A 22,919-nucleotide genomic window follows, 5' to 3' on the forward strand; every position below is an offset into this window, starting at 1 on the left:
TTTTTAATAAATCCTAAAGTTCACTAAAATTAAAGTAAAAAATATAGTCGTGTGTTCTTGAACACTTAATATGAGATTTAAATTCACAATTACATACAAGATTTATGAAACTGAACATTAGTGAATGGTTAATGTGAGATATATGAATTTCAAGTACACTAATTTGTTATTGGTTCGCTGTGCATTGGAAAAAATGGCGGAAAGTACTGGTTGTAAAGCTGTTGAATGTGAAAGAAAATCTGGAAGACGGAGAAAAAAAGGTGCACCTTGTGATATAAAGAAAGAATCTTTTGAGACGCAGACATATGAAGGTATTATTTATTATATGGCAGTTTTGTTTCATTGCGTAAATATGGGAACATTTCCTTGATCAGTGAAGCTAATGATCGTTTAGAATTAATAGTAATTAACATGTTTTGATATCAAATTGGCCTTTGAGATACTCGTATGTTTTAATTTGCATATATATATAACTTCGTTTGACAAGTGTTGTGAAATTCATTTGTGTTATTGTTATAATAGTTACATGTTAGGTTAATTATTAATAATTAATTTTTTCGTTTTTGTTAATAGCAAGGAAACAACTTTGATTTACATTGTTTTAGGTTTTTCCGTGTTTAGCTGTAAAACTGAAGTTCTTCACATTAAACAGAATAAACGTATTTGAAAGTGGTAAATTCATACTGATTGAAAAGAAGAGCTCGTTTTAATTGTTTACTTTTCATGTTATGTATTCTAGATCGGCTGTTTGATATGTACTTAGGGAACATGTATTTTATTGCCTCCTAAATATAAATATTAGATGATGCGCTGAATTCAAAAATTAATGTTTTGTAAACTGTCTGGGATCCAGTTCTGCATATACCCTGATTTCAGTCAGCAGTGAAATTGAACGGTAAAGTTAACTAAAACATTAGAAATGTAAGTAAAAATGTAACCATTAAAGACAGACAATGTACTTTATTTTATAAACAGATTATAGACATATATTATCAGATTTGTAAATGAACATCTTGAAATTGTGGGCTATGCATTTAAAATTTGATTGGTTTGGCTGCTTCATTTGATTTTTTTATGAAATTCTGTTTTGATATATTTCAATCTATGGATAATTTTAAAAATATCTGAATAAGAATTTGTCTTACTATTTTTAAAAGTTAGTTTCTCTACCAAAATGATATGGAACTTTATTGTTTAATAATAGTTTAATATTGTTAACCGTTGCCTCAGTTTTTCCTTATTACAATATTATTTCTGGCAGATCTATGTTGAATGTATAGTCTTATTTTGGTGTAAGTTACTTTGTTAATATACCGTTAATTGTGCAATACAACATTATTTTAATTTTTTTTCTTCAATACAACATTAGAGTTGAAACTTTATTCCTTAACCAGTTTCATGAATTAGGATTAATACAAATCAAAATTATCTTTATTTTCTAGTTATTTAATCCAGAATTTTTTAACCAGTTAATGGTGTTATAAATGTTAAATTCCTTGATTGAAGCTACCTGAAAGACCATTCCACATTCCTTAATGTGTGTAAGAGGAGGGAAGTATTCCTATCTATCGAGAATTGCAGCACATCTTTCTTGGCCGTTTGTTCAGCAGAGTCTGTCTACATAGAAGCAAAATAATCAGTCAGCCTCCCTATAGAATCACTTAGCCATAATTCTGCATAACTGAAGTATTGGTGAATTACAAACTAACTTCTGTCATGGTATTCAGATAATGGAGCATTGATACCAATGAAGGTGTATCTAACTAAGTATGCTTAGTTTCTGTTTAAAGAAACTGTTGTTCACTGTACAAGTGAAAGTAGGTCAATATTTTCAAAAACCTAAGGAAAATATTTTTAATTAAGTAACCTGTAAAAACCCTAATTTTATGTGTTGTAATTTATCTGTGATAATATATAAAAATAAATAATTGGTTTAGCAAAATTTCAAATTAACCCTTCTCAGGCGGAAACCCATATATGAGTCTCTGAATGTGACTTGTCTTCATGTAGTTACATATAAATTCCAGAAAATGTTCTTTCCTGAGATGGGAATTCCTGATACAACGTGATTACCATTTTTACTTAAGTTATCAGATGAGTTCAATGATCGTGCATATTTGACAAGACAAGTGAATTTTTTTTTTTTGTGTTTTTCGCTCATTTTTTAGTAATTGGTTTACTGTTCCTTCCAAATATTATACTATTATTCATATTATATTTCCTGTGTAGGTGCACTATTTCAAAATTTCTGTTTTTTTATATTACCACCAACATTACTACTGTTACTATTATAATTCTGTATCTTTTACATGAAAAGAACTCAGTGTAAAACATAACTAAAATTATCACCTATAGTTTGCAAATTCTATTGCGTTCGGTGATACTTGTGCCATTTTCATATAGGCTTTTTCTCACTAGATAATTATACAGTGTTCGTTAACCAGATTGGTAGCAGAATTCAGCAAAAACACAATGTATATGTTGTTTTAATGCATGTTTTAAGTTACTTTAAACAGTTTTGCATGAAGTTTTCTTTTTTGAAAATGTCTTCCACCTACAGCCATAAAACATCACTGCCCGCAAAGGGTTAATAAACAATACTAATTTTTTTAAGACTAGGCTAAATGATTTAAAAAATTACTTTGAGAGAAAACTAAGAGTTTATTGCCTTATATATAAATAGTAAAGAAAATATTGCATGTAAATTCTAATAACATTTTTAAATTCAGTGGCATTAAAATCGCTATTCAAAATTCCAGGTACACAAAAAAAATGTTAGTTTGTTAATCAGTATCAATAATAATGATTTACAAGTTAAGTATGTAACAATTAAAACAATTTAGATTGATAATTATTACCAATCCCCCCCCCCTGACACTAAAATCTTTGATATTGAGATTTGTATATATTAATCTAAACCATGTCTGAACAATAAAAAAAATTATTTTAAGTTGAAAACTAATAAAAGCATGCATAACTAACATTAAAAGTTGTCTTCAGAAGATTCAAAATTGTCTGTTGGAGTCAGCGTGTCTGGCTGCTGCTGGTGCTCAAAACTGTTTTAAAGTTACCACCTGAGATCCAGTTACCATCAATCATCCTGTCTATGTTGTATTTTCTATGACTTATTTTTGCTTCCATTTAATCCTACACCACCAATCACAGAAAACCCTGCAATATAGTGTACACCACCAAGTTCACAAAGGTATGCACTCCAGACTGCATATGTATGAATTTTGTTACATAATTAATCTTGACAGATTGGTTTTTCTGGGATCTAAAATGCAAAAATTCGAGGACTTGTGTTTTAGTTAAATTAAAGAAAACTCAATTATTTTTATTTTGTGAGGTTGTTTTTGTAATTTGTAATTTTTCACTTTTTTTGTAATTTTCCCAACTTTGTAACTTTTTATAGTTGAGAATCAACTATATTAATTTTTGTGACTATGAAACACTTAACTTTTTTGAATGTTGTCAACATTTTTTTTTTGTCTTGATTCCTGCAATTTGGACATTTATTAGATTTTGATAAAACATAGTGATCATACAGAAATTTACATAAGGATTAAATTCTTCCGATAAAACAGTAAACAGTGATGATGTAAACACACATCCATTGGACAAAAAAGCCTGATCATGTGAACTTGATGAAGCCACAAATGCAAGTAATCACATGAACCTTGAGCATTGACATTCAAACTTGTGATAATAAGTGGGTTATCGCTGATAGCAACAATTCATTCAATCTCAAGAGCCTTTCTGACTCTTGAGACCTCTTTCCTTATTGTTAGCAAACAATTTCATAGAATATATCTCAATAAGGAAGAGTTTCGTGGCAGAGGGGAATAATTGGTTACCTTTAAAATATAATAAAAAATTGATACCAGCTATTTTTTTGTTTTTATACTAAAAGAAAGTGTTACTTAATTTCTTTCTTTTTTTTGTTGATAATAAAAGATATTACATTACATTTTTAATTGAGCGAGAATTCGTACATGCATTAGTTTTTTCTTGATTACATTATGAATTAAAATAAATCAGGCAAAAACATGTGCTGTCCATTGTGACATTGAATGACTACAAACAAAGTGTATTGCTGCTTTCCCTAATTTGTGTGCACACAAGTTCAATTTTTCTGCTATGCCTGAACCCACCTCATTCAGCAGCCGCAGGCAAAGTACCCATCTTAAAGTAGATTAAGGTCAGGTGATTTATTCAAAACCAGTTCAAAAGTTAGAAATTATTCTATTCATTTGATAAATAACTGTATCATAAAAACAAGAAATGGGCTGATGCTCCAAAATATTTGCTAGTTCCCATGTGTTGTCATTTGTGGCTCTAGAAATCATTGTAGCTTATTTAGAAGAAAGCTTAACCTCTTATTACCTTACCTACATTGAAAATACAAATTCTGCAAAGAATTCTTAAACAAACGTTTGTTCTGTACCAAACATTTAGTTACATAAATTGTTGTAAATTAATTTCAGTGGTTACAGTAGTATTGTTTTTTCCCAAAATATGTGTTTCGATAATATAATCATGTGTAAATGTTCCGGTATCTGTAAAAAGTAATTGCAAGAGTAACATATTGTTTTTTATTAACCATAGAAAGTTCAGTTGATTATTGTCAGCTTCAAGGTATGTAACAAATTGAGAAGGATGTGAATTCACACTTTCATTACATAATGTTCACTATATACTTATCTGTGCAATTTACAAATGAGTAGATAATTGTCAAGTACTAGTAGATAAACTTAAGCCATATCAAAAATAAAAGTTATTCATGGTTACTTCTTTCCCACTTTACTATAAATAAGCATTTACCCCATAGTTACTTATGTGTATTTATAAAACCTAATATAAAATAATTTCAGCTTTATTATTACAATAATAATAAATGTATTATTTACTTATAGCTTATTGTGAAATAATGGTTTTTGTTAATTTTTCTAAACGTAACCTATTACCATAAAAAATTTTTGAAACAACGAATTACTTCTACAAGCTATTGCAGAATCACTGATACACATCATTAAATTATTTCTTATTCACATTTATCTTTAATTGATAAGTTAACTTCCACTTAACTTATCAATAAAACCTCTAAAATACAGTAACATATTATCATAACATTGAATAAAAACAATATTTCCTGTGAGAGATTGTAGTTCATGGAGTATGTATGTAGCATTACAACACCATTAGTGGCAAAATAATGCAACAATATATCTGTAATAAAATCACTTTTTCCAGAATGATTATTCAACATAAATTTTCTCTACTATTTTTATTGCTAATGCAACTTATTTTTACTCTTATGGCATGTTTACTGTTGATTCTTTTTTACACAAATTAAATACTAGAGATAATCATTAGAAAAATATTTTTCATTCTTAAAAACCCTGACTATTAATTGGTAAATTTTTATTGCCTACATTAAATTAGGTACAACAAAATTAGGTAATAATAATTTCTCAGAACAACATTCTGCAGTTAATATCTATGAAAAAAATGGATCCAACTAATCTTAGTTCCAAAATCATGCGCCAAACATTAACTTTCTGAGAATCCAGTGGCCTTTTCTATACTCTTATTTTGGTTTTTTAATGTACGCAGACAGATAAACCACATGCACCAACTGAAATGAAATATTATACCTACCTACAGTACTGAAATTATCCATGAAAGGTTCTTGCGCTACTCAAATTTATTACAGGTATAACTTGATTTTTTTCTTTTGTGAACAACCCTTACTAAGAATTCAATCTGTTGAAAAAGTTTTCTGAATAACTGTTCTAGGGAATGTAAAAGTGACTGGTAAATGTCATGTTACCTGTCATCCAGTAACATTGATGATCAACCACTACAATTACGATCAACTTCATTTTTTGTTTCACAAACCTAGACCCAATAAAAAAATGGGCAAATTGATTTGATACTAGACAATTGGAAAAATTAGCCCTAAAAACATTCTGACATTCATAATAAGACTGAGTCACTAAATAATGATGTTACACAATAAATAAACTATTTTATTTGCTTGTGAAAACAGTATGCTTGTTGTACTGTTACAAATACCAGGACAATGTGTTACTTGATGTGTGCATTTTGACCTTGTCTAGTATACACTCAGCAAAATATTTACCTCACCAGGAACCCTGTAACAACAAACTTACACAAATGTAGAATTGGCATCTGTCTTGGGTTATGTGACGTATTGTGTGTTTCATACAAAAATTGTTTTATAGCATGTAGATCACAAACACTATCCTTGGAAGATGAATGAAAGCATATATATTTCATATGAAATTTTTGTTTAAATTTCTATTTTAGTTATACAAAATTCCTATCAGCTTTAATTTTATAATTTAAAATAAAAGGAGGTTGTTTACTACCCTACTATTTCTGTTTTTACTCGTCCAGAACCACGAATGGCAGAAATCTATTTTTCATCCAGACTGAGCTTTTCCCTAGTAAATATTTTAAGTTAAAAGATGGACATTGTTAAGATTTCAATTATGTGAGTTGCTATGTCTAGTTAAAATACTTTGTTTTTCAAATTTTGTTAAACCAAATTATAAATTGGAACATTTATAAAAAATGTATACACCAAAGCCTTATCTTAAAATTATAATTTTTAAAAATGATGTATGATATATAATAAAGTTTTATAATTAGTTTCAGTTACTGTTAAGCGTAGATCTTTATTTATATTTTTTTAAACAGTTGTAATATTACGCTTAATCCAATACAAACATTAATTTTGATAATGGGTACAGATAAAGCCATTGAAATGAAGCTTTTTGTTTTTTAGTGAAAAATAGTTTTATATGGAATGTATTGAACATATAAAAATATGTTCAATATTTTTGAATATTGAACATATTCAATACATATTGAAAAATATGTTCAATATATTCCATATAAAAATAAAGTATTTTCTGATCAATTATTTACATAGAGTTTTAGCTTTAATAGAAATGTACGGTGCATAGATAGCACTCAATATGAAAAATCATGTCAATCACCTACTTATATGTTTAGAAATCTTGGAACAATAAAATATTTTTTAAATAGCAAATATCTTGAGAGCATTTTGAAAATTAATGACTGACGTTAAAAAAGGGTTTTTAATGTCAGTCACTGGAATGTATTATCTCGTAACACATGATTTTGTCAGTCTCAAAATATTTCTTCATCAAAAATTTTACTCTAAAATACAACATTGTTTTTGTTTAATCTTTACTGTTTACTTAATAATAGTTTTTTTTTTTTGATAAATCAATGCCAAAAGCATGCTCAAATTTGAATTAGAGTATTGGTAAAAGAATCATTCAGTTTGATATATAAAGACTGTTTGTAAATTTTTTTCAATCTTTATTAAATTAGTAATATAATGGCATCTGTGATAAATTTAGTGCCCATTTAAAAAAATTTTAATGTAGTCTAGAATCTTAAATTACAACTTCCTCATTATTCTCTGTCATTTGCATCATTATTTCAATATTAGTTTTTTGTTATGTTAACCTAGAACTAGAATACATCTTTTTATGTTAATTACCTTCTCTTTTTTTATTTCATCTATTTGGATTAATGAGTTTATTCAATAGAAATATTTCTTGATTTTTAAATCAAGGAAATAGTGCTGTTTCTGTGAACTACTACTACTACTACTATTTTTGTAGGTAGACAATTAATTGTACTTCCTCACCTATTTGATTAGAACCTTTTCTTCTTACACTGTGCTTATCTGTGGTCTGTTTTTTTTTTACAAGTAAGAATAATTTCATATGGTTCATTGTTTACTGAATATTCAAACAAATTTGTAATAAGTAATTTTATTTATTTATTTTTTTTTTTTTTTAATTATTGAAAATTGGAGTATTATTACATTATATTTTACAAAAGGCATATTTTACTGAGACATACGAAATACATAAACTGAAAGAAGCAAGGAAAGTAAATTTGTATAAGAATCCAAATCATTTTACCTCTTTTTTTAATCAAATTTCTTTAGTTGTTAGTTATACCTGCAATTTTTAACTGCTTATTGTATTATTTACATATATGTTTTTATATATATATTTTTTTTTTTGCAGCATCTGAAATAAGTGAAGAGCCTCCACTTCCAGAATGTGCTATATGTTTACAAACATGTGTGTATCCAGCTCGACTTCCTTGTTCACATATATTTTGCTTTCTGTGCTTAAAAGGTATTGCAAGTCAAAGCCGACGATGCGCTATGTGTCGGCAAGATATTCCACAGGACTATTTAGAACATCCTGATTTAATACATGTGCCATTGTTAAATGATAAATTAGATAATGATAATGATAATGATAAAACTGAAGACGGATATCAATGGTTCTATGAAGGAAGAAATGGTATGTAATAGTTGTGGTGTTGGTTATGTTACGTTTACTAATGGATACTGAAATATTTATATATTATTGAACTGTTATTGGTATATATCACTAAGTATATTACTTATAACCAGTGTTAATATACTAATAATTAACTACAATCTAATAAATAAAATCTTGTTTGTTAAGAATTTGCCAGATAATTTTACATTACTCAAATTTATCAAGGCTTTACAACCCGAACTCTTGTTGTGTCTTTTTGCAGAATTCGTAAATATTGAGAAATTTTGGTTAATGAAAAAGCAATTTTAGCCATTAATAAAGTATGTGCTTCCACCTTTGTGAAAAATGAGCTAATTGTGGTAGTACATATGCTTTGTAAAATGTTGGTTAAATGTAATGACTAAGAGTGATGGGTTGGCTATAAAGACACTGCCAAAAATCTATAGACGTAATAGCGGTGGAAATGATATAATCATGATAGTTGCTATAAAGAAAGTTATTTATACTAAGATGATTTTATTGTTCACATTATTCCTGTTATTTTAATGCACCAAATATATTTACTAATAACACGGTTGTGATCTGTGTAGGAGAAGGATAATCTGGAATTATATGATGAAAATGAAAGTTAGTTATATAAAATGAATATTAATAAATCATACAGTATTATTTAACAGGATTTTAAGTTCCCTTCTTAGATTAACCATTATGTTCTTGTGTGTTGTGAATTTTCTGTAAAGATGTCTTGCTGATCTTGTAATGAGTGCTTAGATGCTGTTTGAAATAAATGCCATACCATTAATGATTGTAGGTGGTCTGATATCAAATCACATCATTCCCAAAAATAACCGCCATACTCGAGAATAGCAATTTTTGTATATCAGGCTTACTACAGAAAGCAAGTAGTGAAGTGGTTATCACTGAGTGAGGTGGCCTTCTTCACTGAATCAAATTACAATTGCATGTCAGCATGCAAAGCCCACTAAGATGCAGATGATATATTAAGTGAACAAATGACATCATTCTGTTCATCTTAAGGGCAGGCTGTTTAGTGAATATCATTACTTTCAGAGAATGTAACTCTTACTGTTGTTTTACATATTTCACAGCTATAAAAGAGACCAGGACCGAGAATGTAAAGTAACAGATTAATGTACCTCATTCTGTAGTGAAAGAATGTGTTATTGTACTGCTTCAACTTAGCAGAGGATAATGGAAGTCTATAGTATGTGGAAATATTAATATTTACCAACAAAATGTATGCAAATATGCAATTATTATTTATAAAACTATTCTGTTGAGAGTAAAGGTGTTCTTAGTCATTATACAAGATATAATGGCATCATTTATGACGACATAATTTATTACAAAAACTTTGTGTTATATTTCTGAGTTATAAAAACTTGTAAAGTATAGTAAAGCAAAATGAGTGTTTAATTGAGCCTTAAATTGCTGTTTGTGTATGCATATGCATGCATAACTAGTGGCAGTTGCTGAAAAATTGTACCATAGAACATTGCCACATATATTTTTAGTTATAATTTTTTTTATATGAGGGCTATTCGGAAAATAACTTCCAATTTGTTATTAAAAAAACATTAATTGATAAAAATACAATATTATATACATGTTATAGCCACTTTTCTACATAATTGCCATAAGACACTTGTCATATATGTGTAAACACGTTTTTGAATATCCTTGCCGTCATAAAACAGTGCATCATTTCATCATCAAATGCTGCAACTATTTCTTCATGTTTGGGAAAAGATGATAATCACTGGGAGACAAATCAGAGCTATATGGAGGATAAACAACCCCCGCTTGAAACTGTCTATTTGGCGTTGAGTGCGTACTGGAATATACAAATGAGCTTTTTCATGAAGAAAAACTGCACATTAACTTAGCATACTGCATTGTTTGTTTTGTATGGCCTGTCTTAATTGATAAAGATGTGGGTATTCAAACACTTGTTTACCTACATAAAAAGTTCCTTAATTTGGATGGCAATTATGTAGAAAAGTAGCTATAAGATAAATATAATAAATTGTTTTTTTTTTAATAATGAATCAGAAGATACTTGCTGGATAGCCCCTCATATGTTTTAAATTCTAATTGATATAGTTTTTAATTAGGAAATTGTATCTGTAAACGGTTTTCCAACAGTTGTAGTTTTTGTTGAATATTTTATAGGAAAATATTGTTGGCTCCATTTGTACAGCGTACTTCATTACTTTCTATATTTGTGTTGACATGTTCTGATGTATTCTTTTGTTGTGTAGTTATAAATTTGTTTTTTTTTTTAATAAGCTTTTTTAAATAAGAATTGATTGAGAAAGAATGATCAACCTGGTGATTCAAAAGAATAAAATTCTTTTCTTAAAAAAAAGCATTTTCATTTTTTTAACTTTATGTTGTAAAATTATTCTTCTACATCACACTATCTTGTTACTGTAAATTTAATGAAACGTAATAATACTGAATCATGTGAAGTTCAGTGATGCATTGAAAATTCTGATAAGTATGTCAGAGTCTCATTACTTTTGATAATACTTTTATATTGCCATATTAGGATTGTAAGATACAATATTCATATGACAATCCATAAATTCTTTTAAGTTTGACTGTTTAGTGGTTTTGTTGGAGCCTCAGATATCCATTGAAAACTGACAAATGTATAGACAGAAATGTGGATGAAAATTAGTTTCAATTAAGTTGTGGGTAAAATTGTTAATATTTGTAATCTTACATATTTATAGTCAATAAGTATCTAGTTGTGTGTGTTATTTTGTTTTATTTCTTTGATAATCTGTAGGATTTTATTTGCATTTTATATTACTATTGTGCCATCTGTTTTTAGTGTAGTATAATTTTTTTAGTAATAATTATAAATCTGATGTAATATGTAAAACTGTGTTGGTGTATGTGGTGATTGATCAGGGTGGTGGCGTTATGATGAACAGACTAATGAGGTGTTGGAAGAATTATATAATTCAGAGAATAAGCAGAAGTTTGATTTGTTGATATGTGGATCTTTATATGTGATTGATCTTCAACTCTTAGTACAGTATCGTAAAGATCTTCCTATGAAACGGCGCAAAATCAGAAGAGATGTTGTTTATAACATTCCAGTTAAAGGAACTGCTGGTATTCGACTAAAAAGCAATTGACATTTAAACATTGTATGTTTTCATTTTCACATGTGTATACATTTTTGTAAACTTTTTTTAATATATATCAAATTTTATTTTAAAAATTGTTTTTGTTTTGTTTTTTAATTATCATTTAAAAGAACTGAACTTTTAATCAGTTTTGATGTTTTCTATTTAAAGAAGTGCTCAGTTCTTTGTAGTGGGCTAGTGTTACCTTAAATAGAAATAATTTTTAGGAAAACCTGCTAGTAAAGTGAGAATTTTTTGTGAGTTAATTTTACGTGCAATTTGTTATATTTTAATAAAATGTCATTAAATTAATAAATGCATAAATTTCTTAGTTTGCTTGTATATTGTAAATAAACTCATGTGTTTTATTATTTTGTTTTTGGTAATCTACAGTTTGTTTCTTTTATTTTTGTAACCTTTAGTCTAAAACATTTTTTGCAAGATCTTTCAGGATGTTCTATTAGCTCAAGTAGGAATAATTTTCATAAACAAAGGTACAATAGTAATAAGCCATTAAAGTGTTCTTATGTATCTTCCCATGTAAATTGAGGGCTACTGATAGATTTTTATAAAAAATTGTTTTTGAATTAACAATAATTTTGTTATTTCTAGTCACTCAATATCTCTTCTTTTACCCTCTCTTTGCATGAAGACACCTGCTCTAAAGTATGATTTCTAAAAATATTTTACACACATTTTTTATCCCTGTATAGATCATAGGTCTAGTTAAATAATTACGATAAAAAAAATAATTGCTGCAGAATAAATAACCATGTCAAATTACAAGTTCACATTATTCAGGATTTTAAATTTTTACTTGAAAAATTGAAGAAAAAAACAATCATATCAGTTGAAATTTTTAACTGCTGTGTACCTTACTTTGTTGGTGTCTTTTAAGCAAAAACTTCACATTACCTGTCTGCGTTACAAACTAATTTGTATCTGTGATAGGAAAAATAGTTTTTTTGAATATATAATGAAAAATTAAAAATCTGATCGTTTTATTTTTCATATTTTCCTAATATAAACAAAAATTTTCAATATTTAATAAATAACATAAGATTTGATCTCTATTCCTTAGAATACTATATTTTGTAATATTGTTTGGTTATAATTTTTAAGTATATAAAAATATATACTAAAATATTTAAAATGGTAGCGTTATGAATCATAAGCATAATTGATTTGCTTTCTCACATTAAACATTTAGTAATTCACCATGATGCATAAATAAAAAAGTGAAACAGATTATTCGATTTTGTAACAGTAAATGTCAAATTACTTTAATCATCCTTCGTATAAACTAATGTATTTAAAATTCCAGCTCATTTTCTTACCTCAAAAAATTAAAAATGAATTTTTGTAGCAAGGAAAGTTGTATTTATCTTCACTTATTACCACATGAAATGTGTTTGAATAGCTATGTGTGTAACTGTAATGCAAAATATAAGTATCTATCTCTTGGTGGATTTTATTAGATGACAGATTATTGAATAAAAATAAATGTTAAGAAAATAAAAAGAAAGTAATGAGGATAAGAGACAAAAAGCCGATAAATGTCTACTCAGAGAAAGAAGAATTAAGTAACTAAAACATTACAGACACACAATACAAGATTAGCAGAAACTTGCAAAAGTGAAAATGAAATAAATATCAGAGTAATAATGGATAAGGAAGTGTTTAATTGAAAGAAAAAGTTTTAAAATAGTAAGATTGAGTGCCTTGTAAAGTGTTAAATTTAGACTGTACTTCTTTGTGGATATGAAATTGGTCTCTAAGAGAAAGGGAAAAGAAAAGTTGGAGCTATTTTAGCTATGGAAATTGAAGAGTTTAGAGAAAATTAAATGTACAGACTGAAAAATGATGAAGTAATGAGAATTGCAGCTTATTCAAAACAGGAAAGTTAATTGGTTGTTTATACATGGCTAGTTAATTTCATGAGATAATGTTTAATTAAAGTGGTGCTAGGTTGTGCAAAGAATAAAGATCGGTCAGATAAATTATACATGATATAAAAGGAATTGTTAGGAATGTAGAAGTTTAGCTGGAAATTGAAGAGCTGAAGACAGGGGATCTGCATCAGAGCAGATAACTATGATGATGTATTTATACTGTTGTATCATTTACTTAGTATATTACTTGACTAATTTTGATATTTTAAAAAACAAATCTGGACATAACTTTGTGATGCTTCATTTGGAATTACAACAAATTAAGATCAGTAATTTCTTATTACTTGTTTTTTTCTTTTGCCTTTTTGATATTGTTTCCTATTTAAAAGATAGATCCGTGTTGGTTATTATCTGAACATATTTTTGTTTCTAGCAGCTCACAATTTTTAGGTCTAAAAAAATTTATATGCAGCTTTTTATGGTAATTAATTTCAGTTATCATTGTTTGTACTTAATTTATTAATGTGTTTTTATAGATTTAAAATTTTTGAACTCATAGTATTCCGTTACAATTACATTATTTCATTCAAATGTGATTCTAATCTACAGAACAGTACCCTTTCAGCTATTTTTAAGAAAGGTGGAAGCAAAGTTACGAGTCTAATTTATGTTCTAGTTTTATAATTGTCTTTCATGAAGATTTAATTTTTGTTATTTTTTACTTTTCCGGGTCTACTCTTTTAATAGATTTGATACTAAGTTAATTATGGGTCTCTAATATTTAGGACTTTAATATTTATTATTTTTTAGAGATCTTTTTAATCACATACTCCCTATATGTTATCTCTTCTAAGACTAATGTTAACCAATGAAACCATATATTAGGGGATTGCTCAATAAGAAGTCATGTAGCTGTTGTTCTGTATCATTATTTCTGTTTTTTTGCTTGCTAAGATAATAGACCATAGACTACTGGGATAATAGAACATGTATTGTGTACTGAAGTAGTCTGGATGAAAACAAGAGAGTTTTTCACAAATCATATATTTGGCTTCAAAGTACGTGTGAAGAATAATTTTTTCACACCAATGCTTGGTTGCTGTCTTCTTTGACTTAAGAGACACGCATAGTATGAATATTGCATGGCAAAGCAGTATGTTAGACAGTTTGAAAGAGTGAGTTTTGGATAACCAAGAGCCTGGGATTTGTAACATGATTTCTAGATAATCAAAGTTTTCTTCAAATGTGGACAGCAGTTACAGATCATTTATATTGCGAGGTCTGTTCAGAAATTATCCAACCTTGTTTGTAACACATGAGTCCACTATTGTGTTCATGTTTGTCAACTGGATCCTCATGAATACCCCCACTAAACGGGACATTGAAATATTCAATGTCCCAGGAATAATATACTGCAGTATAATGATCAGTATTTTTCTTCATTGCATTTCATAATGCACTTGGACATTTGTTCAGAAACTATTGCTCTAATATGTAAAATAGATGCCAATGTGTCTTAAGTGACAAATTAAAGAGTGGCACAGTATTAAAAATAGTTTTATTGTAATTGAAAGTGATCTTTTCTGATAAGTTTGCAAAAACAAAAATTAAAAATGTGGAACTAGTAGTTTTAATGAATGAAAATCGTAATTTGACAGAACGATAGGTAGAAGAGCTCTTAATTACAAAAACTGTTTTTACAAAAATCTTGAACCAAGAGTTAAGTAGGTTTCAGCCACATGGTTACAAACTTTGTTCCACGGTTGCTGTTAGAAGATCAAAGAATTAGAGTGGAAATCCCCAATAAAAATTTTAAAACAGTCAATTACAGTACAGAAATATTAAAAAAGGTCATTATACTGGTGATGAGTCACTGGTGTATGATTATGGCCCTGGGACAAAAGTCCAGTATTTATAGTGGAAGAAGCTTGAAGAACCACGAGCCAAGAAAGCGCACCAAAGTTGGAGCAATATCAAAGCATTCTTACTGATGCTTTTTGACTAGAAAGATTTTCATTATGAATATATTCCAAAAGGACAGACTGTGAACAAAGAGTATTACTTAGAAGAGTGCAGTGAGAAGGAAACATCCTGATTTAATGAAAAGTAATGACTGGTTACTTAATAACATGCATCTGCCAATTTATCCAACAATTTCTAATGAACGGGATTTTTCAACTTTGTCACCCTCCTGTAAAATCTTGACCTGGCTGGCTCTCTGTGACTTATGGCTGATATCTAAACTGAAAAAGGCTTCCAAAAAGGAGTACTTTCATGGGTTCATCATCACAATTAACTCTTTTACCAGCTACAGCATAAGGTCAGATACTTTCTGGACAGGCCTTGTAAATATTTAATAAAGTATTCAAATGCAACGTGCTAAATATGGCATTATTTAGTCCAACAAATAATGTAATAATAATTATTATTATTTAGCGTAACAAATAATGTTACACTAAAAAAGGTTTCTAAATTCTTTACTTATTGATAATTTTGCAATTTATATTTCATCAAACCTAATGGCAGTTGCTGAGAAAACTTTTAATTAAATTTTTTCAGTATAAAGTTGGTTTAAATCTACTAGGTTTAGTACTTTTTAGTTAATAAAATATTATGTGTGTGATCTCTCATTTATGTAAGAATATACACTAAGTTATCTCTAAATTGACAAATCTCGGTTTTATCTCGTGTAAAATTTCTAGGCTTTTGTTCTGATGAACATTGGTAGATTTGTGGTTACTAAAAATAGCTGGGTTGCAGATCGGACATGTATGCTTAAATCATTAAATGTTTTACAAAGTCAGTGAGTAAGATCTCAACTGAATTGTGATTTAGTTATTTACTCCTTTGTTTGATAATTTGAGTAATTATTAAAAGTAAGATAGAAATTTAACTTTTTAAATAAAATTTTTATTGATCATTTGCTATTTTCCAGTGGTTGGCAAAAATTATGATTTTAATTTATAATGACAAACAACCAAATTTTATTGTAAAATATAAAAAATGTTTTCAGGGTTCTTTGTGACAATCTTCAGTGATTGTTGTTACTCCTGTTTTCACATAGATATTGGCTGTTGTTACTGCTGAGAGTTTTCTTTTTTCAGTTAGGTAGACATGTTGTATACTGATGTGTTTTGAATTTTATCTGTCTATATATATATATTTTTTTTTTTTTTTCAACAGTTATAAACTAAATGAATAGGCATTATTTACTCACTTTTAATCACATTATTGAGTCTAATTTAAAAATAAAAACTAAATTATGTTTATAGCAGTTAACACCCGTGTGAAAACAACAGAACTGATCACTAAGTATGGCCACAAAGCTGACCATTTTGAAGCAAGATTTTTAATTACATTTTTTATATAATTTGGTTGGAGTGTTGTTACAAAAGTTTAAATATCAAACCTCTTTGAATATATTTTACCACTGTATGTTGTTCTACCTTAGTTTAAATTTCTCTTATGTATAATTCAAAATTGCATTATTTTATTTCTTATCATTTACTGAAACTTGTTTTTGGTATCTACAATTTGATAATTATGGGTTTTTCTTTTTAAATTAAATTTTATTGACATTGACATCATCTACTAATTAACACCAGAAGGCATGTAGTGAAGCTGATATTGTACAAAATGTTGTTTAATTTTTAACTATGAGAACTGGTTTGTTAAATTTGACTCTGATAATTGATATTTTACCTTAACTTATTGCTTCAGTTTTCAGGTTGCTGAAAATGGCTGTTATGTTAAAAACTTAATGGTTTTTCTACATCTAAAGGGATGGAATTTTACTTTGTTACCCAGGACTTATTACAGTTGATAAACCAACTTCTGTAGTTCTCAATACATCTGTAACTAGATAATCATAAAACATAATTTGAAATTTATATACATTTTATGCACTTTTCATTTATACAATGATATCCCTTAAAATTTCATTTTCCAAATAGCCTGTTGAAAGAATCTAATACGTTTTCTACAAACTGCCCCAGTTTCCATTTGATATGAAATATTAGTCTTGTAACAGTTGTTCATTTTTTCTTATTGGATTTACTACCCATTTTAGGTAAGATTTTGTCACATCAATACATTTTATTTTAGGGTATATTAACACAGTGTTATATCTGCACTTTCATGTGAATCCTATAAAATTTAAGTTATAACTCTGTAATATTAAATTTATTATTTCTTGTTGTCTTAGATCCTGTTCACTTAATACCAGTTTATTAGGTAAGGTACATTTCCCTTCTTAAATTGTTAAATAATTTGGAATTTAACCTGCTGGAACTCCAATCTGTTTCAGGCATTTTAATATCGTACTTCAAAAGATAAATTTCTTTTAGAAGGAATGTATATTACCGATATTTCATACTTTTCTGCCAACATATAAGCTAAATAGAATTTTGGAGCTTTTATATTTACTGCCTGCAGATCCATAATTATATTGCACTGCACCTCTTATATATAGCAATGTATCACTAAGATAGTTGCACGGACTGTCAAGAATATTAAATTCTTTGTTTCAATCTGGTGCAGGAAGTTGGGGATACATTATGGTTTTGAAAAAATTAACAACACTATTTGTGAAGGCTGAACTGTATTTATTATTGATAAATGTAAATCCTCTCATGGCAAATGATGGTATGAGAAAGGTCATTTCAGTGATGATAGATTGTTCACCTGGGATAATTTTATAAATTAATATTCAGACATCAACAAAAGTGCATGTTAGTTAACCAGTTCATTATTGTCACAAATTAATGTCTTTAAATCTGCAACATCAGAGCATTAAACACAATTATCAGTTGTTATTAGTAACATCAGTTAATCACTAAAGGACTGTCATTTGTGATTAATTATTTGAGCTTCTGCAGTACAATCATGAAAATGTAAACCAGCCTAAATCCTTTTTTCTTTAAACAGCAGTTAGTTACCATAACCTATTTGACATTAGTTCAGTTTACCACATAGATTTCTTGAGAAAATCAAATCACTTGTTTTAATTTCTGGATTGGAGGTGAACAGGGTTTGTTCGCAGATACTGTTCCAATTGCTTTTGCCGAACATGTCTTGCATTAAAGTTGGAAAAGATGAAGTAATTTTCTGGAACACAATATCTTTCTCACTTCTCTTGCATAATTTTCAATAGGGAAACACATTCATTAGCCTTCGATATTGTTTCTTTGTTCTTCAAAGGCCGCCGCTGCCGTCAAAATGGGAATGGTTTGATCACACTAAGAATCTATAGCCAATAATTTCTCAAACTTTTGATGGCATATCTATCTTTTATATAACGCTTCTGCATAAAAGTTTGAAAGAAATATTTAACTAATCTACATTTTTAAATAAAGAAGTGAATCTTTAATAAATGTTGGAATTTTCCTTACTGTGTGTTCTAGTTGATTCTTTTTGAATTTCCCTCTGAATTTTGGTGTTCATTAATATTTAAGATACTTTTTTCATTACAGTTTAAGAAATAGCTTTTTAAGATTTACAGTTTTACTTAAATGTAGTTGTATGTTCCTTCAAAATGTTAATATCTGTTACTTAAGCTATTAAAAAAAATTTGGTGTATGAAAATTTCTGAAAAGAAGTTTTACTTTTGTATTAGTTGGTGAATGAATCATTGTTTTTGTTTATGGAATTATGAATGTTAACCTTCTTGCGGTAGAAGGCTGAAACTGCTTACATACTTAAAAATTTCTAGAATATCTACTCTGTAGAGAGATTTTTTCTAATATTGGCAGTTGCAAACAGTGGTAAAAATGAACTATTTGAAAACTGACTAAAAATTGGATAATTTTTTTTCCTAATTAAGAAATGTAAAATTCCCCATTAGCTTTTTTACACAATTAGTTTTTCTTATGGTAATGATAAAGGATCTGAGGTACAAGTGAGGCCAGTCCTTGTGTGAATGAAAGTGTCATTTGTAGATCTGGATATCATTTGTAATTCAGTAGATTTTTCAGACTTATATTTTTTTTTCTAGTAAAAACAGGCTATTACCCAATAACAGTTTGTTAGATAAGAAATAATTTTATAGCTTATGAAAAATGACAATTCCAGCTGGGATTTGAATCTGAAGGCCTGCCAAAGTGTAATTATCTTCCTGAAGAAGGCAATAAATTAAATCATCACTGCCCTTTGTAATCTTGGCATGGGATGCTTATTATTTTTTACAACTGACATGGTTTTTTCTTATCATTTATAAAAAAAATGTGTACCACTAATAAGTTACTTGATTATGTCATCTTACATTATAATCAAAATGTTCAAATAACTTTAGAGATAAGGGCCTTTTAAAAACAAGCCATGAATAAATTTTTTTTTTAAATTTCACACAAATGAAGTTCATTGTTGTAAAATCAGTTTTATTTTTGTTGTGCTCATTGTAATAATCAGTGAAAGCATTTATAAAGTGCTTATAAACTACTTAAGCATTCTTGTAGGAATAATCCTGCATTGCTGTATTGATAATTATCAATACTTTTGGTTAGACAAAAGTTAAGAGATTCTTGGTGTAATTTGAAAGTTTGCTGTAATTATATTCTTTAAAATTTTTTTCTGGTTTTTTTTTACCTTTAGTTTCTTAAACATTTCTTTTTTACACAAATTAAAAAGACTGCTAACATGCCTCATCTTATCTCAATTTCTTAGTATTTCAGTCTTTCTTCATCTATTTCCTGCTTCTTTTACTAATGTAAATACTCTGTTATGTACAGTTCCTTGTTATAAAGTGTTTTCTTCAGTATCTTAGAATTCTATGTTCATAGGTAATCTTTTTTCAGTCTACAGTTAAAATTGATTCAAGGATTAAATTTGTTGTGTACTCATATTCTTTGTGAAAATGAACCTAGTACATCTTTCATTTCTCATTGTCTCCTGTAACTAAATTAACGTTGTTAATAATTTGTATGCAAATTAGGTCAAGTTTGTTGTAAGATAATTTTCTCATTTACAGGCTCCTCCATTTTTTTTTATGAATGATAAAACTACTATATTGAAATTACTGATGAATGATATTGAAATTTTGTTTGTTTAAGGCTGGTGGCAGTATGATGAAAGAACTAGTCATGAACTTGAATCTTCATATAAACAAGGCAGCAGAAATTGTGAACTGCTTATAGCTGGATTTTTATATATTGCTGATTTTGATTCAATGCTTCAAATTCGTAGAAATGAACCTTCACGCTATAGACGAATTAAACGTGATCTCGCATCAATTCCTAAAAAGGGTATTGCTGGTATAAGATTGTTGGCAAATGATACTATTATCGAACAAATGAATAATTTATCAATTTCATCATCATCATCACCTGATTCACAAACAAATACTAGTGTTAGTAATGATGATTCTATTATTATTACTGATAATTCATTACATACCACTAGTAGAATGTCTGCATCAGCAGTTGTGAATAATGATGATTGATATTTTAATTTAATTGGTAACGAATAATTTTGACTTGTTTTATCAGGATGAACATTTTTTCTGGCATTTTATTTATTATAGTTTATTATTATTGTTTTGGTACAAGTATGTTATGTTGTTATTTTTTAAATGTATTTATATTATTGCGTGTAATACATAATTTTATGTTTTATGTAATTTAATGGTTTTACTGTTATTTATGAATGTATGTTTTAATATATTTAACTTAGAGTTATTAAATAGTGTATTTTAGTGTTTATTTTTGTTAAGATAACCAGCCATTTATTTATTATTTTCTTTTTAACCTGTTAAGTGCCTATCCTGTATTGCTACAGATATGCAGTGTACAAGGTGCTACCCAAAAGTTCCGGGAATTTTACCATAAAAATAAAATAGCTTACCATAACTTATAATTTTCACTGTCTCCTTCAAAGTAATCCCCTTGGGCATTGATAGTGATCCCAGCATTTTTCCCATGATTCCATGCATCCCTGGAAGTCTGCAGGTGAATGTGTTCGAAGCATGTTCTGCGTTTCTTCCTGAATCTCCTCAATTGTGTTAAAACGACAACCTTTCAATTGAAATTTTATTTTCGGAAAGAGAAAGTAAAACACAACGTTACACAACCGCACAAAAGTCAACAATGCAGCCTCTCACCGTCACAGCTGTTGGAACACTGATTCACAAAGATTACTGTTATCCACATCTAGCGGCAGCAGGTCGTACCAGCAATGGTTTGCGCGCGAAATTCAAATTCCCCGAACTTTTGGGTAGCACCTCATATATATCCATGTAGGCAGTGTGTATATATAACCATTCCCATAAATATACATAGTCCTTATTTATGGTTTGAATATATGCCTGCCTTGTGGTGTTGCCAACATTATTTTGCAGTTAAATTGTTTAAAATGTTTTATAAAGAAGAAATCAAGTAAACTGTGAACAGGTGTTCTGCCAAGTGTTCTCTGTGGCAGCCAATACTTCTTTGTTACCATAATTGTGTTGTGTTTACTGTGGCATCAAATCATCCTAACTAGTAAAATTTATTCTGAAACTGAAAGTCAAGCTTTTTTGTTGTCTTCCAATTTAGAATTAGATGAAAATGATGTAGAATTCAAGTTTTAGTATTAGTGAAGGTATGCATTTTTTCTTTATAAAATGAAAACTGGGAAAGATTCAAGCCATGCTGACCACCAGCTAACATTGCTACATCAGCTATTATAAAAATTCATGTGCCAATTCATAAACCAAAAGGAGATAGCTCCTCAAAAAGCATAGACACACTGCTATGACTAACATCAAGATATTTTCCATCAGTTCCGCCAACAGAAAAGGTAAAATGCTGGAAAAGTGTGTTTTGTTTAATCAAATACAAAAAAAGAGAAGAGAAGAGAATCAAGATATGTGTAATAACTATAGTATGGGATTATGTATAGTGCTCTGCTTTACAATTTGCCACTCGCAATTAAATTTTTAATTAGTAAATTAATAATTTCATCACACATTTCAATTTCTATCTAATTTTTGTTTATGGTACTTTATGATAGCAGAAGTTATATAATTAATCTAGAGGAAAACATTTTTGATATAAAACTTAGTCCAGCCAGTAAGTTTGTGATAATTCAGTAGGTTAACTGTATCATGAAGCATCATGTGCTGAATTATTTATATCCCTTTAACATTTTATTTAAATAGTCAGATGAAAATTTTGAAATTAATTTTTGGTATCATTAATTTCACACTTTCTTTTCATCTCCTAACCACTTTCATAAATGATGGTATTAAACATTTTTCTTGTTAAACTGTTCACTAATGTCAAAGAATGATTTCAGCATAATTTCTGTTTGTTGCTCAAAATCGTGAGCTACTCTTTCGTTAGCAGACTTATGATATAAAGTAAAACAGAATATATGATTGTAGGTTGTTGTACAGCCTACAATTGTTAAAGCATTTTTTGTAGGTAATTGATTTACATATGGAAACAAAAATAGTGAAATAAAATGATAGAAGAGAATAGTGAAATAAGAGTGTGTGTATGTATAAACTTAATAAACTGTTTCTATCA

At 28.4% G+C, this 22,919-nt stretch overlaps 1 protein-coding gene across 3 annotated transcripts; it reads left to right on the top strand.

The window, feature by feature from the left end:
* Nucleotides 1–152: 152 nt before the first annotated feature.
* LOC142326752 (E3 ubiquitin-protein ligase rnf146-like) lies at nucleotides 153–21,128 on the top strand. 3 transcript variants are annotated; one of them, XM_075369436.1, is made up of 4 exons: nucleotides 154–311; nucleotides 8,100–8,384; nucleotides 11,307–11,548; nucleotides 20,466–20,604. In XM_075369436.1, the coding sequence occupies exons 1-3, from the start codon at nucleotides 194–196 to the stop codon at nucleotides 11,534–11,536; spliced, it is 633 nt and encodes a 210-aa protein (XP_075225551.1). In that variant the 5' UTR covers nucleotides 154–193; the 3' UTR covers nucleotides 11,537–11,548; nucleotides 20,466–20,604. The 3 variants fall into 3 exon arrangements, with proteins under 3 accessions (XP_075225550.1, XP_075225551.1, XP_075225552.1); XM_075369435.1 differs by lacking the exon at nucleotides 11,307–11,548 and having other exon boundaries at nucleotides 153–311; nucleotides 20,466–21,128; XM_075369437.1 differs by lacking the exon at nucleotides 20,466–20,604 and having other exon boundaries at nucleotides 11,307–11,919.
* The last annotated feature ends 1,791 nt before the right edge of the window (nucleotides 21,129–22,919 follow it).

The sequence above is a fragment of the Lycorma delicatula genome, chromosome 6 (assembly GCF_047948215.1).
Source record: "Lycorma delicatula isolate Av1 chromosome 6, ASM4794821v1, whole genome shotgun sequence".
NCBI classification, from domain to species: Eukaryota; Metazoa; Arthropoda; class Insecta; order Hemiptera; family Fulgoridae; genus Lycorma; species Lycorma delicatula.